The sequence below is a fragment of the Phacochoerus africanus genome, chromosome X (genome assembly GCF_016906955.1).
Source record: "Phacochoerus africanus isolate WHEZ1 chromosome X, ROS_Pafr_v1, whole genome shotgun sequence".
Classification (NCBI taxonomy): Eukaryota; Metazoa; Chordata; class Mammalia; order Artiodactyla; family Suidae; genus Phacochoerus; species Phacochoerus africanus.
This window is the reverse complement of record NC_062560.1, coordinates 72,276,849-72,298,924: the sequence shown is the minus strand read 5'-3', so window position 1 is coordinate 72,298,924 and position 22,076 is coordinate 72,276,849. Positions and strand designations below refer to the sequence as shown.

General features: G+C 39.1%; 1 protein-coding gene across 5 annotated transcripts in view; it reads right to left on the bottom strand.

Annotated features, from left to right (window-relative positions):
* Positions 1-10,981: 10,981 nt before the first annotated feature.
* Positions 10,982-22,076, bottom strand: part of APOOL (apolipoprotein O like) — a 68,447-nt gene continuing 57,352 nt past the window's right edge. For 4 of the 5 annotated variants that reach the window (XM_047765197.1, XM_047765200.1, XM_047765198.1 and 1 more), the window contains 3 exons: positions 19,451-19,564; positions 19,124-19,241; positions 10,982-11,556 (listed from right to left, as the gene is read on the bottom strand). In XM_047765197.1, coding sequence (XP_047621153.1) covers positions 11,468-11,556; positions 19,124-19,241; positions 19,451-19,564 — 321 coding nt within the window. In that variant the 3' untranslated portion in view covers positions 10,982-11,467. The remainder of the gene's footprint in view (positions 11,557-19,123; positions 19,242-19,450; positions 19,565-22,076) is intronic. The other variant, XM_047765201.1, reaches the window with a different exon arrangement.

Here is a 22,076-nt window from a genome sequence, read left to right as displayed (position 1 = left end):
ACAAATGCCAAGTGTAAGGGAACATATAGGAGAGAGTATCTAAATCCTACCTTGGAGAACTGAGAAAGGTGCCACTGCATTTGAAGGATGAGTAAGAAGCTGGAATGGGGCAGGATGAGATAGACAAAATTCTAAGAGGAGAATCCAGTATAAGGCAAAGAAAAATAGACATAAAGGAGCAAATCATGTTCAAGGACCAAGTGGCATGATATAGATAAAATACAATATACATTGGCAGTTGGGCGGGTGGGGAAGGAAAGAAGGATTAAAGTTTACCTGGACGTATATATGAAGGGTCTTTTATGATATGCTAAGGGGTCTTAATTTGATTTTGTAAGTAATGATGAGTCACTGAAGATTTCAGGAAGATAACTACTCAGTTGTTAGACAACTTATATCATAATAATATGACAGATGGGTTAGAATAGGTCAGCCGACACTGTATGTTAGCTCAAACTCAACACCCATTCCAAATCCTTTACCCCTTGCTTTTTTCACCATAGACAAAAATGTGATTTACCAATCTTCTCTGAGCTAAATTTGGCCACATGACCAATTGTGCTAAGATACAGACAGACGTTATTTTGAGAGGAGTTCTAAGAAAGCGTTTACTTCTCTGATAAAAAGGGGTCAGAAACATCTGGTACAGTTTGTTGTAATCCTTCTGCTTACTCTGAATGTGTGTGTGTGTGTTGCCAGATGTATAAGAACCATTTTGCCACCATGAGGTAGCAAATCAACATGCTAATGAGCAGAGTGGAAAAAGAAAAATCTAGATCCTTCATCACACCAATGAGACACTATACCAATCCTGTACTGCCTAGCTCCAGATTTTAGACTCTCACTTATTTAAGCTACAGTTAACTGGTTAACTGTTACTTATAAGCAGAACACATTGTTAGAAAGCAAGAAATCATTCTTGCAGACAGATTAACCAGAGGCTACTATAAAAATCCACAAAGTGATGATGAAGACTTGACTGACAGGAAGGATTAGAGAAGTTATAAAAGATTCGAGAAACACAGAAATGAGAGGTAGAGACAATTTAGTTTTAGGCCTACTGACATTGAGGATATATATGGGATATAAGTTGGATATGGATATGACTAAGAAATAATTAGAAAGATAGGTGTATATACTTCTAGAGAAATATGGGAGGTGGAAATATAAATAATCAGGGCATATAAATGGTGACTGAAGTTAGTGAAGTCTATTGAATGAAAATAAGAGAGCACAGAATGAGAGATTAGAAATGTAAACTTAAGAGCCTCAGGATTTAAGGGATTCAGAGGAAGAGAAGAATGAAGAATAACAAGAAGAGCAGGAATGACACAAAAGGGAGGAGTTTCAGGAGGGAGTGGTCAGAGTCAATCATTCCGAAAATAAAGTAGGTAGAGCAGCTAGGGTGTCACAAGTTAGAAATTGAAAATGGAAAAAAGGCAGAGAGAGAGGCAAGATGGTGGAGGAGTAGGGGGACACGCTCGCCCTCTCCCACAAACACAACAAAAATGCACATCTACAGAATAAATGACTCGCACAGAACAGCAACCAATTGCTGGCAGAGGAACCTAAACTCCCATAACGGCAAGAAGTTCGTGACATTACTGGGCCGAACGGGAGAAAAGAGGAGAGTGAGAGAAGGTGAATCCGAGCAGGACGGGCGCTCCCGAAAGGGAACTGCGGAGGAGAAAGGGATCCCAAACCCTGGAAAGCCACCTACACGGGGGAAAGATTAAAAAAACCGGAGGAATCTCCAGATGCAGAGAAGAGTGTAGCAGTAAGTTGGAGTACGGAAAAGCCGATCAAGAACCGAATGGACCATCTGAACTACGGGCACAGTCACCAAAAACTGAGACGCCTTGGTGGGGGCTGGGCACCGAGTCCTCGGCTCCAGAGGTTAGTCCCTGGGAAAGGGCCGGGGGACGCCTGGGTGGGGGCTGGGCACCGAGACCCCCACTCCAGAGGTTAGTCCCCGGGAAAGGGACGGGGGACGCCTGGATGGGGGCTGGGCACTAAGACCTCGCCTCCAGAGGTTAGTCCCCGGGCCGGGGGGGCGGGGCGGAGCAGAAACTGCTTGGGAGGTCTAGAAACCATTTGATGGGGCAGAGACTGCTTGGGAGACTAGAAAACAAAGCTGTCACAGAGGAAGGGAGCAATACTCTAGGGGCGGGGAAGTGGAAAGCCCCATCAGAAGGAACCTGGGAGAAGAGCCTGGTCTGTGCCTGTGCTGGGGAGGGGAGAGAAGAAGGGGTGGGTCCCCATAGAATACCCCCACATGCCACAGCAAGCTTACAGGCCCGCTAGCTAGCTGAAAGCTGTGCTTCCCAGTGCATCCCCTCCCACCACCCCCAACACCCCCTACTCTCTCGCCGAACCTGGGGCTGCCTGCCATCCAGGAGGGCTGGCCTCAACAATTGCCTGAAGCCTACCACCGCAGGGGCTGTCCCTGCACAGGCCTGATTGCCCTTTGGAGGGGCTACACTTCCGCAAAGTAGCACCAAACACCACCAGCCCCCGAGAAAAGGCCTGCAGCCCAGAAAAGCTAGAACAAGCCTAGCCAGGCCGTGAATAGATCTGCCTAATTCACGGATGGTTTTTCTGAGTTGGGCTGCCCCGGGGAGGAGCCTCTTGTATTTCCAGTGGCCCTGCTACCCGCCCAAGCCCCCAGGGGGTGCCAACCTCTAGAGGATCAGCTGCATAGGACTGTCAGCTCCAGGCAAGACCCCCTACAGCCCAGAAAAGCTGCAACAAGATTGGCCGAGTCGGGAAAAGTTCTCAGATGGTCTTTCTGAGTCAGGCTGCACCGGGGAGGAGCCTCTTCCATTTCCAACGGCCCTGCTACCCGCCCAAGCACCCAGGGGGTGCCCCACTCCCGCGGAATAGCTGCTCAGCACCACCAGCCCCCTGGAAGAGCCCCTGCAGCCCAGAAAAGCTGCAACAAGCTTGGCCAGACTGTGAAAAGATCCGCCTACATTCTCAGGCCGTCCTTCTGAGTTGGGCTGCCCTAGAGAAGAGCCTTTTAGGTTCTCAGTGACCCAGATAGCTGCTCCAGCCCCGAGGGGGTGCTGCACTCCTAAGGAACAGCTGCCCAACACCGCCAACCCCCTGCAAGAACCCCACAGCCTAAAAACACCAGAGCAAGCTCTACATGACCAAGTGAAATCTGCTACCATCGTGGTGTGGACCTCCCAGTCCTGTCTGCCCTCAGGAAGTCCTCCTTTGCTTCAAAGAAACACTGTTAGCCCCATCAACACTCCAGAAAAGCCACACTGCCTCAAAAAAGATTGACCAACAACGCCAGCCCTCAGGAAACATTCCATGGCAGTGACAAGGCAAACACTGCCCGATAACGGAGAGTACAACTCCCTCAGGAGAAAGAAAACAACAAGCAAGATGAAGAAGCTGAGAAACCACCCCCAGTCAAACCAACAGGAGAACTCACCTAAAACAGTCAACAATGAAACAGATCTCTGCAGTCTGACAGACCTGGAGTTCAAAAGAGAAATAGTGAAAATACTGAAGGAATGAAGAGAAGATATGAACAGTAATGCAGACACCCTCAGAAAGGAACTAGAAAATATAAGGAGGAGCCAAGAAAAACTAGAACATTCATTTGCAGAGATGCAAACTGAACTAAGGGCAGTAGAAACCAGAATGAATAATGCAGAAGAACGAATCAGTGGTATGGAAGATAGAATAATGGAAATCACTCAATCCAGTCAACAGACAGAAAACCGAATCAAAAAACTGGAAAGCAATATAAGAGACCTATGGGATAATATAAAGCGGGCCAATCTACGCATAATAGGAATTCCAGAAGGAGTAGAAAAAGATAAGGGGATGGAAAATATATTTGAAGAAATTATTGCTGGAAACTTCCCAAATATAAAGGATACTGGGTTCAAGATACAAGAAGCACAGAGGGCCCCAAAAAAACTGAACCCAAACAGACCCACAGCAAGACACATCATAATAAAAATGGCAAAAGTTAGTGATAAAGAGAGGATCCTAAAGGCAGCAAGAGAAAAACAGAATGTTACCTACAAGGGAACCCCCATAAGAATATCAGCTGATTTCCCTACAGAAACACTACAGGCCATGAGGGAAGGGCAAGAGATATTTAAAGTGCTAAAAGGAAAAAATATGCAACCTAGAATACTCTATCCAGCAAGAATATCATTTAAAGCAGAAGGGGAAATAAAAATTTTTTCCAACAAACAAAAACTTAAAGAATACTGCAACACAAAACCCAGGTTAAAGGAAATATTGAAAGGGCTTCTCTAAACCAAAAAGAAAGGAAGGAAAGGGAAGAAAAAAGAAAAGAAAAGGAAAAAAAAAAAAAAGAAGAGGAAGAACTAGGACTGAGGAAACCGCAATCAGAGAGCAGTCACTCAAATAAGCCAGCATACAGATTTAATCATGAACATGCTTCAAACAAAATAAAATTTAAAAGAAAACAATAAAAAAGAGTCATCAAAACCATAAAATGTGGGCAAGGGATGTTAGGAAGTAAATAACCCTTTTTGTTTGTTTGTATGTTTCTCTTCTTTTTTTTTCTTTTGTTTTTAATTATTTTTTATTTTTTATTTTTTTGTCTCTTTGCTATTTCTTTGGGCTGCTCCCGTGGCATATGGAGGTTCCCAGGCTCGTGGTTGAATCAGAGCTGTAGCTGCCAAGCCTACGCCAGAGCCACAGCAACGCGGGATCTGAGCTGCGTCTGCAACCTACACCACAGCTCACGGCAACGCCGGATCATTAACCCACTGAGCAAGGGCAGGGACCAAACCCGCAACCTCATGGTTCCTAGTTGGATTCGTTAACCACTGCGCCACGCCGGGAACTCTTGTTTCTCTTCTTAATTTTAATATAGTAATGAGGTGTTTGAACTTACAGGAACATCAGTCTAAAACACACAATTTTGGGAAGGGGTTAGCATACTTAAAAAAACGGGCAAACACAAGCCAAAAGCAAATATTTCATTTGCAAAAAATGAAGAAAAAAATACACTCAAGCAGATAATAACAGGAGACCATCCAACAAAAAAAAAATAAAAAGAAAGAAAGGAAGAACGGAGAACCATAGAATCAACTGGAACACGAGGTTCAAATGGCAATAAGTAATCATCTATCAATTATCACCTTAAATGTCAATGGACTGAAGGCCCCAATCAAAAGACACAGAGTGGCTGAGTGGATAAAAAGGCAAAAACCTTCAATATGCTGCCTACAAGAAACTCACCTTAGGACAAAAGATACATATAGATTGAAAGGGAAAGGGTGGGGAAAAATATTTCACGCCAGTAGACATGACAGAAAAGCAGGAGTCGCAACGCTCATATCAGACAAAATAGACTTTAAAACAAAAGACATAAAGAAAGACAAAGAAGGACACTACTTAATGATGAAGGGATCCATCCAAGGAGAGGATGTTACTATCGTCAACATATATGCCCCAAATACAGGAGCACCCAGATACATACAACAAATATCAACAGACATAAAGGGAGATATTGATGGGAATACAATCATAGTAGGAGACCTTAATACGCCCCTCACATCAATGGACAGATCCTCTAGACAGAAAACCAATAAAGCAACAGAGATCCTAAAGGAAACAATAGAAAAGTTAGACTTCATTGATATCTTCAGGACCCTACATCCAAAAAAAGCAGAATACACATTCTTCTCAAATGCTCATGGAACATTCTCAAGAATCGACCACATATTGGGACACAAAGCTAACCTCAATAAATTTAGGAGCATAGAAATTATCTCAAGTATCTTCTCTGACCACAATGCCATGAAATTAGAAATCAACCATGGGAAAAGGAAAGAGAAAAAACCTACTACATGGAGACTAAACAACATGCTACTCAAAAACCAATGGGTCAATGAGGAAATCAAGAAGGAAATTAAAAACTACCTTGAAACAAATGATAATGAAGACACAACCGCTCAAAATCTATGGGATGCTGCGAAAGCAGTGCTCAGAGGGAAATTTATAGCAACACAGGCCTTTCTCAAAAAAGAAGAAAGATCCCAAATGGACAACTTAACCCTCCACCTAAACAAACTAGAAAAAGAACAAAAAAGTCCTAAAGCCAGCAGAAGGAAGGAAATTATAAAGATCAAAGAAGAAATCAATAAAATAGAGACTCAAAAAACAATAGAGAAAATTAATAAAACCAAGAGCTGGTTCTTTGAAAAGGTCAACAAAATTGACAAACCCCTGGCCAGACTCACTAAGAAGAGGAGAGAAAGAAGCCAAATAACCAAAATTATAAATGAAAAAGGAGAAATCACAACGGATACAGCAGAAATACAAAAGACCATAAGAGAATACTATGAACAACTATATGGCAACAAGTTTGACAATCTGGAAGAAATGGACAATTTTCTAGAATCTTACAGCCTGCCAAAACGGAATCAAGAAGAAACAGACCAACTGAACAGACCGATCACCAGAAATGAAATTGAAGAGGTCATAAAATCAACCCCTACATATAAAAGTCCAGATGGCTTCACAGGTGAATTTTATCAAACATATAAAGAGGAATTGGTGCCAATGGAAGTCCAGATGGCTTCACAGGTGAATTCTATCAAACATATAAAGAGGAATTGGTGCCAATGGAAGTCCAGATGGCTTCACAGGTGAATTCTATCAAACATATAAAGAGGAATTGGTGCCCATCCTCCTGAAACTCTTTCAAAAGGTTGAAGAAGAAGGAATACTCCCAAAGACATTCTATGATGCCAGCATCACCCTCATTCCAAAACCAGACAGAGATACCACCACAAAAGAAAACTGTCGCCCAATATCATTGATGAATATAGATGCAAAAATTCTCAACAAAATCTTAGCCAACCGAATCCAACAACATACCAAAAAAATTATACACCATGACCAGGTAGGGTTCATCCCAGGTTCACAAGGATGGTTCAACATACGCAAATCAATCAACATCATACACCACATTAACAAAAGAAAAGTCAAAAATCATATGATCATCTCAATAGACGCAGAAAAAGCATTTGACAAAGTCCAACACCCATTCATGATCAAGACCCTCGCCAAAGTGGGTATAGAGGGAACATTCCTGAACATAATCAAAGCCACTTATGAGAAACCCACAGCAAATATAATCCTCAATGGGGAAAAACTGAAAGCCTTCTCACTCCAATCTGGAACAAGACAGGGATGCCCATGCTCATCACTGCTCTTCAACATAGTTTTGGAAGTCCTAGCCACAGCAATTAGACAAACAAAAGAAATAAAAGGCATCCATATAGGAAGAGAAGAGATCAAACTGTCACTGTATGCAGATGACATGATACTATACCTAGAAAACCCTAAGGACTCAACCCCAAAACTACTTGAACTGATTCATCAATTCAGCAAAGTAGCAGGATATAAGATGAACATTCAGAAGTCAGTTGCATTTCTGTATACCAGCAATGAAACATTAGAAAAGGAATACAAAAATACGATACCTTTTAAAATTGCACCTCACAAAATCAAATACCTCGGAATACACCTGACCAAGGAGGTAAAGGACCTATATGCTGAGAACTATAAAACTTTAATCAAAGAAATCAAAGAAGATGTAAAGAAATGGAAAGATATTCCATGTTCCTGGATTGGGAAAATCAATATTGTAAAAATGGCCATCCTACCCAAAGCAATCTACAGATTCAATGCAATCCCTATCAAATTACCCATGACATTTTTCACAGAACTAGAACAAACAATCCAAACATTTATATGGAACCACAAAAGACCCAGAATCGCCAAAGCAATCCTGAGAAACAAAAACCAAGCAGGAGACATAACTCTCCCAGACTTCAAGAAATACTACAAAGCCACAGTCATCAAGACAGTGTGGTACTGGTATCAAAACAGACAGACAGACCAGTGGAACAGAATAGAGAATCCGGAAATAAACCCTGACACCTAGGGTCAATTAATCTTCGACAAGGGAGGCAAGAACCTAAAATGGGAAAAAGAAAGTCTATTCAGCAAGCATTGCTGGGAAACCTGGACAGCTGCATGCAAAGCAATGAAACTAGAACACACCCTCACACCATGCACAAAAATACACTCCAAATGGCTGAAAGACTTCAATAGAAGACAGGACACCATCAAACTCCTAGAAGAAAACATAGGCAAAACACTCTCTGACATCAACATCATGAATATTTCCTCAGGTCAGTCTCCCAAAGCAATAGAAATTAGAGCAAAAATAATCCCATGGGACCTCATCAAACTGAAAAGCTTTTGCACAGCAAAGGAAACCCAAAAGAAAACAAAAAGACAACTTAAAGAATGGGAGAAAATAGTTTCAAATGATGCAACCGACAAGGGCTTAATCTCTAGAATATATAAACAACTTATACAACCCAACAGCAAAAAAGCCAATCAATCAATGGAAAAAATGGGCAAAAGACCTGAATAGACTGTTCTCCAAGGAAGATATACAGGTGGCCAGCAAACACATGAGAAAATGCTCAACATTGCTGGTTATAAGAGAAATGCAAATCAAAACTACCATGAGATATCACCTCACACCACTCAGAATGGCCATCATTAATACATCCACAAATAACAAGTGCTGGAGGGGGTGTGGAGAAAAGGGAACCCTCCTGCACTGTTGGTGGGAATGTCAACTGGTACAGCCACTATGGAGAACAGTTTGGAGATACCTTAGAAATCTATACATAGAATTTCCATATGACCCCACAATCCCACTCTTGGGCATCTATCCGGACAAAACTCTACTTAAAAGAGACACGTGCACCCGCATGTTCATTGCAGCACTCTTCACAATAGCCAGGACATGGAAACAACCCAAATGTCCATCAACAGATGATTGGATTCAGAAGATGTGGTATATATACACAATGGAATACTACTCAGCCATAAAAACGAATGACATAATGCCATTTGCAGCAACATGGATGGAACTAGAGAATCTCATCCTGAGTGAAATGAGCCAGAAAGACAAAGACAAATACCATATGATATCACTCATAACTGGAATCTAATATCCAGCACAAATGAACATCTCCTCAGAAAAGAAAATCATGGACTTGGAGAAGAGACTTGTGGCTGCCTGATGGGAGGGGGAGGGGGAGGGAGTGGGAGGGATGGGGAGCTTGGGCTTATCAGACACAACTTAGAATAGACTTACAAGGAGATCCTGCTGAATAGCATTGAGAACTTTGTCTAGATACTCATGTTGCAGCAGAAGAAATGGTGGGGGAAAAATGTAATTGTAATGTATACATGTAAGGATAACCTGACCCCCTTGCTGTACAGTGGGAAAATAAAAAAAAATTATTATAAAAAAAAGAAATTGAAAATGAAGAAGTGGGGGGAGAGGGAGGGAGTGGGAGGGATGGGGAGCTTGGGGTTAACAGATGCAAACTATTGCTTTTGGAATGGATTTACAATGAGATCCTGCTGTGTAGCACTGAGAACTATGTCTAGATACTTACATCACAACACGATAATGGGAGGAAAAATTATGTATACATGTATGTGTAACCTGGTCCCCATGCTATACAGTGGAAAAAATAAATAATTAAAAACATAAAAATAAAATAAAATAAAATGAACATGAGGAGGTAGGAAAGATACATTTATTTTTTTTAATGAAGTCTAAAAATCATAGGATGGAGAAAGAAAAGATAGCTTAGGAGGAAGAGGCAGGGTTAGGAAAAGGTTTTTGTTACTGTTTTGGGGTAAAGTATATCAGAAGCTATTTAGAGGTTGAGGAAAATAAATGAGTGAAAAGAGAAAAACTGAAGATTAAACAAGATGGAATACGGTACTTGAAAAGATGGGAAGGAAGGAAATCAGGAACATAAATAGAAGCATTAGCTTTAGAAAAGAGGGGCTCATGGCTGAGAAGAGCAAAGTCTTGAATGTAGATGGGAAGAAGTTGGGAAACATTATGTCTACTTTTTTCTTTATGTAATAGGAGATACAGTCATCGTTGGCAAGTATAGGAGGCTTGAGAATAAAAGGCTAGTAATCCACAAATAACAAGTGCTGGAGGGGCTGTGGAGAAAAGGGAACCCTCCTGCACTGTTGGTGGGAATGTCAACTGGTACAGCCACTATGGAGAACAGTTTGGAGATACCTTAGAAATCTATACATAGAACTTCCCTATGACCCCGCAATCCCACTCTCGGGCATCTATCCGGACAAAACTCTACTTAAAAGAGACACGTGCACCCGCATGTTCATTGCAGCACTCTTCACAATAGCCAGGACATGGAAACAACTTAAATGTCCATCGACAGATGATTGGATTCGGAAGAGGTGGTATATATACACAATGGAATACTACTCAGCCATAAAAACGAATGACATAATGCCATTTGCAGCAACATGGATGGAACTAGAGAATCTCATCCTGAGTGAAATGAGCCAGAAAGCAAAGAAAAATACCATATGATATCACTTATAACTGGAATCTAATATCCAGCACAAATGAACATCTCTTCAGAAAAGAAAATCATGGACTTGGAGAAGAGACTTGTGGCTGCCTGATGGGAGAGGGAGGGAGTGGGAGGGATCGGGAGCTTGGGCCTAAGTTGGCTAGGGCCAACTTAGAATAGATGTACAAGGAGATCCTGCTGGAATAGCATTGAGAACTTTGTCTAGATACTCACGTTGCAACAGAACAAAGGGTGGGGGAAAAATGTAATTGTAATGTATACATGTAAGGATAACTTGATCCCCTTGCTGTACAGTGGGAAAATAAAATAAAATAATAAAAAAAAAGGCTAGTAATACCTTTCCTGGAGAACAGAATAGAAAAACACCTAGGAATCAGTAGAAGGGATGCTAAGCAGAATTGGGGGTCCCAATTCTACAAAATTGGGGGTCTGCAGCATACAGCCCTCTTAAGTAGTTAAAGATACTTTGGGACATTTAAGAGGAGTTGACATTAATAAAACAAAAAGACAAAGCCCAGTTCAAGTGTGATAAAATATGGATATTTTATTCCAGCTCCAGGAAATGAAAAATGAAAGCTGAGAAGGGAACACATCCTTCCAGGCACCATTCCTATTTAGCTGACATTAATTCAGAAAAAGTAAAAGCAAATATATATGTGTATATATATATAAATATTTATATATACACATACATATTTTCTCAGATTTTAGTGTCATCAGTGTTCATACATTTACTCCTTATTTTTTTAATAAACACCCTTAAAATTCATCAGATGCATCCTAATATTTCTACATCTATCTACCTTCTCATTGATCATTTGATATTGTTTGGATTGTAATCACAGTTTGTGTTTTAATCACTTGTGTGATTCCTTAAACTATACATTAGAAGATGTAAGGAGAAAACTTTTTGTATACTCTATGCATCACGGTTACCCATTACATGATTTTTTCCATCGTTATTTGCAACTTCATACATCTCGTGGTTCTCTGTGCAGACTATTTCAGCTTCTCGTGCTGTACATATCTGCATCTTCTGGATGGGACTGCCCATGATCTATGAGCTTGGGGTCAAGCAAAAACTGTGTAGCACCTGATAAAGTATTAAAATGAACAAAATCAGTCATTCATTTAACACATTTCATGTTGATACTGGGTATACATTAGAACAAAACAGATAAAAATCTCTGCCAGCATGGACCTACATTCAAGTTGGCTGAGAGAGAGAATAAATAAAGCAAAAGATGTATCAGAAGGTGGTAAGTGCTATGCAGAAAAATACAACAGGGAGGGGCATATGGAGTGCTTGGGTGATTTGCAGTTTTAAATAGGGTGGCCAGGGAAAGCCTTCTAGAAAGGTGCTATTTGAGAAAAGAACTTCAGGAGGTGAAGGTGGGGGTCCTATAGATATTTGAGGGAAATTCTTTACAGGAGGAGCAGGCGGCAAGTGTAATGGACCTTAGGCATGTCTGAGAAGCCATAAAATGGCCAATATGGCTGGAACAGAGTTGGCAAGACGTAATGATGGTGAATCCAATGAGAGTGGTAGGAGGCAAGATTAGAAAAGAATAGAAGGCTAGGCCGCTTAGGGCCATGGCAAAGTTTTTCTCTTTTTTGGGGGAGGCAGGGCACGCAGAAGTTTCCGGGATTGAACCCTCACCACAGCTGCAACCCTCAGCACAGCAGTGACAATGCCAGATCCTTAACCTGCTATGCCACCAGAGAATGCCTAAGTTTTTGTTTTTTACTCTGAGTGAAACAAGAAGTCACTGGATAGTTTTGAGCAGAGGAGTGACATGATGTTATGTTTTTTTAAATGATTTTTATTTTTTTCCATTATAGTTGATTTACAGTGTTCTGTCAATTTCTACTGTACAGCAAGGTGACCCATTCATACATACATACATATATATATATATATATATATATATATATATTCTTTTTCTCCTATTATCCTCCATCATGTTCCATCACAAGTGACTGGATATAATTCCCTGTGTTATACAGCAGGATCTCATTGATGATAGATTTTTTTTTTGTCTGTTAGTCTTTTTAGGGCTACATCTGCAGCGTATGGAGGTTCCCAGGTCAGGGGTCTAATCGGAGCTGTAGCCATAGGCCTACATCACAGCCACAGCCACGTCAGATCCGAGCCGTGTCTCCAACCTACACCACAGGTCATGGCAACACCAGATCCTTAACCCAGTGAGCGAGGCCAGGGATCGAACCGCAACCTCATGGTTCCTAGTCGGATTTGCTTCCGCTGCACCATGATGTGAACTCCTAGATGTTATGTTTTTTAAAAGACTGCTCTTGGCTATGGGGAGAAGAGACTATAGGGGTAGAAGCATGGAAGTAGGGAGACTAGTAAGGAAGCTACTGTAGTACCCCAGGAGGGAGACACTGATAGCTTTCATTAGGGCAGTAGCAGTAGAGGTAGTGAGAAGGAACTGGGACTCTGGATAACTTCTTAAGGTAGAATGGATACGATCTTCTAAAAGGATTATGTTGTGTGAGAGACTCTTTATCTTGAGAAAACACATGAATGGAATTGATATTGTGATAGGGAAAAATGTGGAAGCATGTTTGGGGCAATGAAGGCAAATGAAGTGTCTCAGATGTCCTATATTTGAATTGCTAACTAGACATCTGAATACAAACATTGAACAAGCAGCTAGAAATATGAATCTATAGAGTTTAGGAGTAACCTGGGCTGGTTTATAAATTTTATTTTTATTTTTTTTAAGTTATTGGAGTATATTTGACTTACAATGTTGTATTAGTTTCAGATCTACAGAAAAGCAAATCAGTCATACATATAAATATATCCATTCTTTTTTCCCACAGGTTATTACAAACTATTGAATAGATTTTCCTATGCTAAACAGTAGGGTCTCTTTAATCATCTATTTTATACAGTAGTGTGTATGTGTTATTCGCACCCTCCCAATCCTAGCCTATACATGGCATTTAAAACTATGGGATCATCTAGCAAGTAAGAAAAGAGGTCCAAGGAGTGAGCCCTTTGGATATTCCAACTTTTTGAGGTTAAGAACATTAGAATGTAGCAGAGAAGACTTAGAAGAAACAGCCAGTTGGTGAAGCAAGAGAACCAAGAGTAAGTGATATCCCACAGGCCAACTGAAGAGATTATTTCAAGGAGGATGGAGTAATCACTCGTGTTAGAAGTTACTGATGGATTACCTAACATAGAGATTGAGAATGGACTCCTGGATTTGGCAGTGTGTAGATAAATTGTGATCTTGATAAACTGTGCCAGGCAATACGCTACATTATTTTCACGTGTTGTCTCATAATACCATGAGATAGATGATATTTTTTATGTTATCTTTGTTTTACAGATAGGAAATTTTAATTTAAGGAGGTTAAGAAATTTGACCAATGTTATCCAGATGATAAGTAGTAGAGCCAGAACTGAATCCAGTTTTGTCTGACCCCCAACACAATATCCCTGGTTATTCTGTAAAATGGGGGTAGAGAGGTAACAATATCATACAATTACTTTTAATATTCATTACAATAATACAAAGTGGTAAGAACAATTTTTGTATTTATTTTGTGACATAAGGCTAAAAATTTTTCACAAATTTTTGTTTTAAATCTTTTCCTAACTCCAATTCATTCTGAAATGATTTTCATTTTACATTTGGGAGACATAACATTTTTTCATAGAGGAATTTATTTTTTTTTATTTTTTTTGTCTTTTTGCTATTTCTTTGGGCCGCTCCCACGGCATATGGAGGTTCCCAGGCTAGGGGTCGAATCGGAGCTGTAGCCACCTGCCTACACCAGAGTCACAGCAACGCGGGATCCGAGCCGCGTCTGCAACCTACACCACAGCTCACCGCAACGCCGGATCATTAACCCACTGAGCAAGGGCAGGGACCAAACCCGCAACCTCATGGTTCCTAGTTGGATTCGTTAACCACTGCGCCACGCCGGGAACTCCCATAGAAGAATTTAATTTCTAGTTTTATGATGAAAATAAAAGAGAAATAATTTACATAACTATTTATTTTACACCTATCTTTTCATTTTTTTTTTATTTTTATGGCTGCACTCAAGGCCTACGGAAGTTCCTAGACCAGGGATTGAAAATGAGCCACAGCTGTGATCTACACTGCACCTGTGGCAACACCAGATCTGGGTTAACTGCACCAGACCTGGGATTGAACTTGCACCTCTGCAAAAACCTGAGCCACTGCAGTTGGATTCTTAACCCAATGCACCACAGTGGGAAATCCTACACCTATCTTTTCAGAAACAGTTTCTGTTTTATAGACTGTGACAGAACTATGTGTAACTTCACCACCAAATATATTTTAAAAACAGCCAGATCTTAAATAATCACTACCTATGACATGAATATAGTGCTCTGTAAGATAGAGATTTTTAACTTGGGATCCCTTTAGAGGAGGGGGGGTAGTTTCTGCAGATATAATTCATAACAATCTATTAACTTGAATAGGGGAAAGCTGTCCTTATTTTCATTAACCTCTAATTGAAAATGAACATTTTTTTTTCAAAAATGAATGCAGGCAACAAACCATACTAATATTAACTGTACCCTTGATTCTGCCACTAATAGAAATCACAGATATTTTCATATCACACTGCAGTTGCAGATATCTTGAAATATTAACACTTACTACTACTTCTAAACTATGGCCTTTATCAGATATGTTGTTAGATATTGTTATTTAATACAATTAGGAAGCTCATAATTACTATGTATTTTAATTTATGCCATTTAAAAACATTCTGAGAAGGGGTTTGTAGCAAAAAGAAAAAAGAAACTGGTTCTGCCTACTCCTTTTTCAAATGCATCTTTACTGCCACCTGGTGGAAGCCTTTGCTAAGTACAAGTAAAAAGTGTACAATGGAATAGTTTTATTAACACTTTTTATCAAATAGACATATGGTAAGCACTGACAATTATTTTATATAAGTCTGAATGTGTCTAATTTGCTTAACAATATCCATCAATTGACTAAGTTCTCTAACTCACTTCCTTAATTTATACTCTTGTCTAAGATCTGGTTAAAAGTTTTTTTGTGTGTCTTTTTGCTATTTCTTGGGCCGCTCCCACGGCATATGGAGGTTCCCAGGCTAGGGGTCGAATCGGAGCTGTAGCCACAGGCCTACGTCAGAGCCACAGCAACGCAGGATCCGAGCCGCGTCTGCAACCTACACCACAGCTCAGGGCAATGCCGGATCGTTAACCCACTGAGCAAAGGCAGGGACCGAACCCGCAACCTCATGGTTCCTAGTCGGATTCGTTAACCACTGCGCCACGACGGGAACTCCTGGTTAAAAGTTTATTAACTTACCCTTTGCCTTCAGATTTCCACAGCTTATGTCATATATTATTAACTAGAGGAACAGGCATAGAGAATCCCCATGGAAGTTTTCTTACAACCCACCTGCTTGGAGGCCTCATCTCTGGAGATTCTGACTCAAGAAATTGTGATGTGGATCCCGCTGGTTTAGAACTAGCCTTGGTCATTTTATTTCTGCCTTTTTTTTTTTTTCCCTTTTCTGGCCATACCTGCACATATCGAAATTCCTGGGACGGGGATTGAATCCGAGCTGCAGCTGTGACCTATGCCACAGCTGCAGCAATGTGGGATCCTTAACCCACCGAGATAGGCTGAAGACTGAACTTATGCCACTGTAGAGACAACACTGGATCCTTAATCCATTGCACCAAAACAGGAACTCCATGATTTCTGCCTTTTTAAAAAGGTTCATCTCATGCTTTTTGGAGTAATTAAGAATTATATTTTTTCTCTTAGAATTTTTTCATTCTTTTTGATCAAGGGCTCTTAGTCCTCCCAAAGAATTAGCAGTCATAAAACTATTCTTGAGTCTCAACTCCCCAATCATTATAATGCTTTTCTTTGCACTTTATCATATTTTTAATCTCTTTGTAAAACAATTTATGCTTAAAGTTTTTTTCAGCAGAATTTTTAAAAAGCTGGTGTTACAACAAACAGGAAAAGAATAAAGATATTTAAAGTTATAAAACAGCAATGAATTACTGTCTCACCTCTGCCACTGCAGGGTGAAAGCAGCCACAGACAATACATAAATGAGTAAGTGTGGCTGTGTTCCAATAAAATTTTATTTATTTATGGACACTGAAATTTGAATTTCATACAATTTTCACTTGTCAGGAAAGATTTTCCTTTTGATTTTTCAAACTACTTAATAACATAGAAATCATTCTTGGCTTATGAAATGAACAAAAATAGTGAGCCAAATTTGGCACAAGGTCCACTGTTTGTCAATCTCTGTTTAAGAAGGACATTAATCTTGTGAGACTGTGAGAGATTTCATTCTGCTTTTATCAGATTTTGAAGACGTCCATATCACCAAATTTCTAAATTTGTGATTACCAAAATAATACCTGTCACCATGAATGTATATGAATGATAAAGAAAAACTAAATTGAGATTCAAAGGCATGATATATAGTTGGACAGTATACCCAGTCTATTCTGTATGCTAAGAAGTGGTGGCATGACTAGGCTCCCTAGCTAAGTAATGTGCTCCCAAAGTGTGCTCAATGACAATAAATGTGTTTATCAGCAAAACGGCTAATTACTCAGTCAAATGCTAATGATCTCTTCTAACACTCATTGAGAACTTAGTATGAGCTTGATGTACACTCAATTCTGAATGATATATGATAAGGATGAATAATAGTAGGTGTCTCTCTCCTCTACATGCCTCCTTAGAATGCTTTTCATATACTACATAACCCATGACAGGTAGCTAAAAGGTTCTAGAATCCAGATGTGTGAAGAAAAGAATTGACGTTGTTAAGCTATAACATCCCCACAAAGATCTCTGGAGTTGACAGGCATTTAGAAAAACTGGTTATGTTATATACTTGTGGGAATATAGTCAACTGTGAATTATTTAGAGAGAGTCTAAAACTGTATAACTTATCTTCATTAGAAAGGAGAGGTGACAGGAATTCAGTAGAACTCAAAATCAGATTTCTCAGTGACAGCTTTAATAAAAACTAAGAGAAGAGGAGTTCCCGTCGTGGCTCAGTGGTTAACGAATCCGACTAGGAACCATGAGGTTGCGGGTTCGATCCCTCCCTTGCTCAGTGGGTTAATGATCCGGCGTTGCGGTGAGCTGTGGTGTAGGTTGCAGACGCGGCTCGGATCCCGCGTTGCTGTGACTCTGGTGTAGGCAGGTGGCTACAGCTCCGATTCGACCCCTAGCCTGGGAACCTCCATATGCCGTGGGAGCGGCCCAAAGAAATAGCAAAAAGACAAAAAAAAAAAAACTAAGAGAAGAGGAGGTTGAAATTAGAGACCAAACTCTGGTTTTAAATTAGATAATCTATAAGCAGTGAAAAAAGCTTGGCCTTTGGCATCAGGAATATCCAAGCTATAAACACAACTCTATTCACAAACTGTATGAATTTGGGCAAGTTACTTAAGCTCCCTGAGTCTCAGTTTCTTCACCATAAAACAATGAAAATTACATATACACCAGAGGTTTTTTTTTTTTTTTTTCTGGAGTGGGTTGGTGAGGATTGAATAACATACTGTAGTTTCAGCTCTCTGCACGACAGTAGTTGCTCAGTAAAGGGCAGATATTTTCATTATTCCCTAATTCTCTACCTTTGACTTGGTCCTATTTCCTTTGTAATAAGATAACTTGATGGGTAGTACCATTTACTTGGTACAGATAAAAATATGGTGAATTTATGTAAATATACTATTGAAATAGTAGTAAACACTCTTTCTTTCTTTCTGATCACAGTAAAACTGGGTAGAATTTGCCTAGAAAGTATAATTGTCATCATTTGGTCTCACAAAGTATTAATTGCCTATACCTTATATTGGTAAATATATTACTTATTAGTCATTATTATTAATTAATTGATGCTATTTTTAGTATGATACTGAAAGTTCTCCTAGTATCTAAACTAAATTAAACTGATAGAATAAGCCAAGACTGAAAGGAGTAAATAGCATAAGAAATGGAAAGCTGGGAGTTCCCACTATGGTTCAATGGTAACTAACCCAACTAGTATCCATGAGGATGTGGGTTTGATCCCTGGACTCACTCTGTGGGTTAAGGATCTGGCATTGCTGCAAGCTGCAGTGTAGGTCACAGATGTGGCTTGGATCTGGCGTTGCTATGGCTATGTTGTAGGCCAGCAGCTGCAGCTCCTCCAATTCAATGCCAAGCCCGGGAACTTCCATATGTTGTAGGTGCGACCATAAAAAGAAAAAAAAAAAAAAAAAGAAGAAAGAAAAGGAAATGCAAAGCTGATATTTTTTATGTAGATATGATTCATTGTTGTAGCCTTTAAACTGATAGAATCCAGAAAGACACATTTTCCTCCACCTGATTAAAAAGCTCACATTTATAAAGTGATATTAAATGCTTCACTCACTCAACCTACCAGTGCCACTCCATATTCTCATTTGCAAAGATCTATATTATGAGTTATGTTGCAATTAGGTATCTGAATACTTAACTTTAAAAGATACAGATTACAGATATGTGGGAGACAAAACACTTATGAAGAAAACATAAATAAGTTCTAACTACTAATTATAATACTATAAAATTATTTAAGAAATTAAAACTGAGTTATTTCAAACAAACCTGAGGTGGATTCTGATTTGGTCTTTGTTTCAGAGCTGAGTTCTGTTGGCAAAGGCACTGACTGTTTCAGGTTCTGAGTTGTTTTTGCAGGTATTGCTATTTTGGCAGAGTTTCCCAGCTGTTTACAAAAAAAGATTTTTCCTTCATAAGTAAATTATTTTACTAAAAGAATAAAATGTCCTAAAAAATTACAGCATGCCAAGGTAGTAGTATGCTCTTTCATTTCCTTTCATTCCATCCTTGACTTCTGTCCTGGAGTCCCATTACAAGCTAACAGCCACCCAAACAAAACTCAAAGTCTACCTTTTTGGACCATTTAAACTCTACCTTAGTTTTTTCTTTAGGTTCAGGAAGTGACTCTTTTTTGCTGTTTTTTGTCCACAATGATTTAACTGCTTCATAAATTTCCTGGCTTGTAGTATATGCCTTTTTCCCAGTTACCTAATTTTAAAAAAAGTGAGTCAAATAATACATTTTTTTAAAGTTAAAATAACAAATATTAAAAAACTTACACATGGTATTTTATATGAACACTCAGGTTAGAATCAATAGTGAAGATATAAATCTCTAGATCATATAACACAAAGCCTCATTTTCTATATCTTACATGAAATATTATTTGCCTTATGGAAGTATATAAGTTTTACACCGAGAGTGAATCTTAGCGTAAAATATGTCAGTGTAGGTTCATCAATTACAACAAATGTACCCCTGGTAAGGATGTTGATAATGGAGGAGGCTATGCGTGTGTGGGTACAGGGGGTGTACCAGAAATCTGTATACTTTCTCCTTAATTCTGTTGTGAATCTAAAAATATGCTAAAAAAATAATAGTCTTAAACATGTAGTTTCCATTCACACTGTAACATATGTAAAACTATGTCTGGAGTTCCTTGATGGCCTAACCGTTAAGGATCTAGCATTGTCACTGCTGTGGTGTGGGTTCGATCCTTGGCTCAGGAACTTCTGCATGCTGTGGACACAGCCAAAAACAAAAACAAAAACAAAACACAACAACGAACTATCTGTTTAATAGGAGTTTGGGAAAGACAGTTCCAAATAATAAACAGTTGACATAGAAATAAGAAATAAGATTTTAAGATGCTACAAAGTTAATGCTTTTGCTTGAATTTTTATGGTGCTTTCTCCAGTCAGAAAGAAAAATAATTAATGTGTTTCTCCACAGAATAATACTTTTTTAGTAGAAACGTGAAATACAAAGTGAACTAAAAACACACTAAAGCAGAGGCTACAATGCTGACTGAATTCCTGAAGCTGCTATTTTCATTCATATCTTTTTCCCTTTGAAAATCTTATGATTCCTTCTTTTGATTCTTTTCCTACCCTTTTGTTCCTTATGGTTAAAGTTATGTCAACAGCTATCGATTTCTCAAATTTTAAAGAGGTTTGGGGGAGCTTTCCAGGATTACACTTTATATAAACACAAATTTTCAAAAACTATCTTTTTCTTCCTTAAATAGAAATATTTTTATTGTTTTTGCTAAGTAGATAGCAGTACTTAAGAAAATTCAGTCAGTCCACTAGTATGAAAGTCCTCCTCCTCCCTCTGATGTAACCTTTTTTAACAGTTGTGTGAATATTTTTCCTGAACTTTTAGTCTAATATGTATGTTATATGTGCACATGCATAGCATTTAAAAATAAATGGAATGATGGATCTCCCAACGTGGCTCAGTGGGTTAAGAACCCAACTAGTATCCATGAGGATAAGGGTTTGATCCCAGGCCTTGCTCAGTAGGTTAAGGATCTGGCGTTGCTGCAAGCTGCAGTTTAGGTTGCAGATGCGGCTCAGACCTGATGTTGCTGTGGCTGGCAGCTATGGCTCCAATTTGACCCCTAGCCCAGAAACTTCCATATGCCGCAGGTGCAGGCCTAAAAATAAATAAAATAAAATAAAATGGAATGTTGATACTTATAGATCTACCAAAAAGGATGAGGTAGATCTATATGCAGTGACATGGATAGAAAACCATGATGAACTACTGAATTGCAAAAAAGAGAACAGAGAATAGATTATAAACTACAATCTCAATTATGTTTTAAATTAATGTTTAGGAAAACTGCACATACATACACTGTTTCTTTTTTAAACACAAACAGGATTACATGATACATACTATGTCGAAATGTGATTTTTTTTGGCTGCATCTGTGGAATATGGAAGTTCCTGGGCCAGGATCAAACCCACTCCATGGCAGTGACTGAAACCGCTTCAGTGACACAAAATCCTTACTCCACTGCACCACAAGGGAACTCAGAGATGTGATTTTTTTTTAAAGCTTAACAATATGTCATCGAGATGTTATCAGTTTATATGCCATTAGATCTGCTTGTAATAGCTGGATAGTTAGTATTCTATAATAGGTACATTGCAATTTGCTTAACAGATCCCCTATTGATGGGCATATGGGCATTATGATTTGTTTAACAAATCCCTTTTTGATGGGCATATGGGATACTTCCTTTGTGGCAATTATAAGCATGCTGCAAATTACCACCCTACACAAACAACTGGGACTATATACCCTTGTGGTATTTCTTTGGAAAAATTTGATGTGAAATATCTGGATTAAAGATCATATATATTTGAATTTTTGACAATATTGCCACACTGCCCCCAGAAAGTAAGCAATGTACTGTAGCAATTTACACTCCCACCAAGAGTATATATCTATTTTCCAACCCTGTTTATCAGCAGCAGTGTTATGAGTGTTTTAAATCTTTGGATAGGCTAAAAACCAGTATCTAAATGATTTTTTTAATTTGAATTTATTTGATTGCTGATGAAATTAAGTATCTTTCATATATTAGGCCATTTATATTTCTAATTTGTGTAGAACTTATTCATATACTTTCTTCATTTTCTTAGGGGAGCATTTATCCTTTTCCTGCTGATTTATAGAAACTTTTACTATACAGAAGGATACTATTATT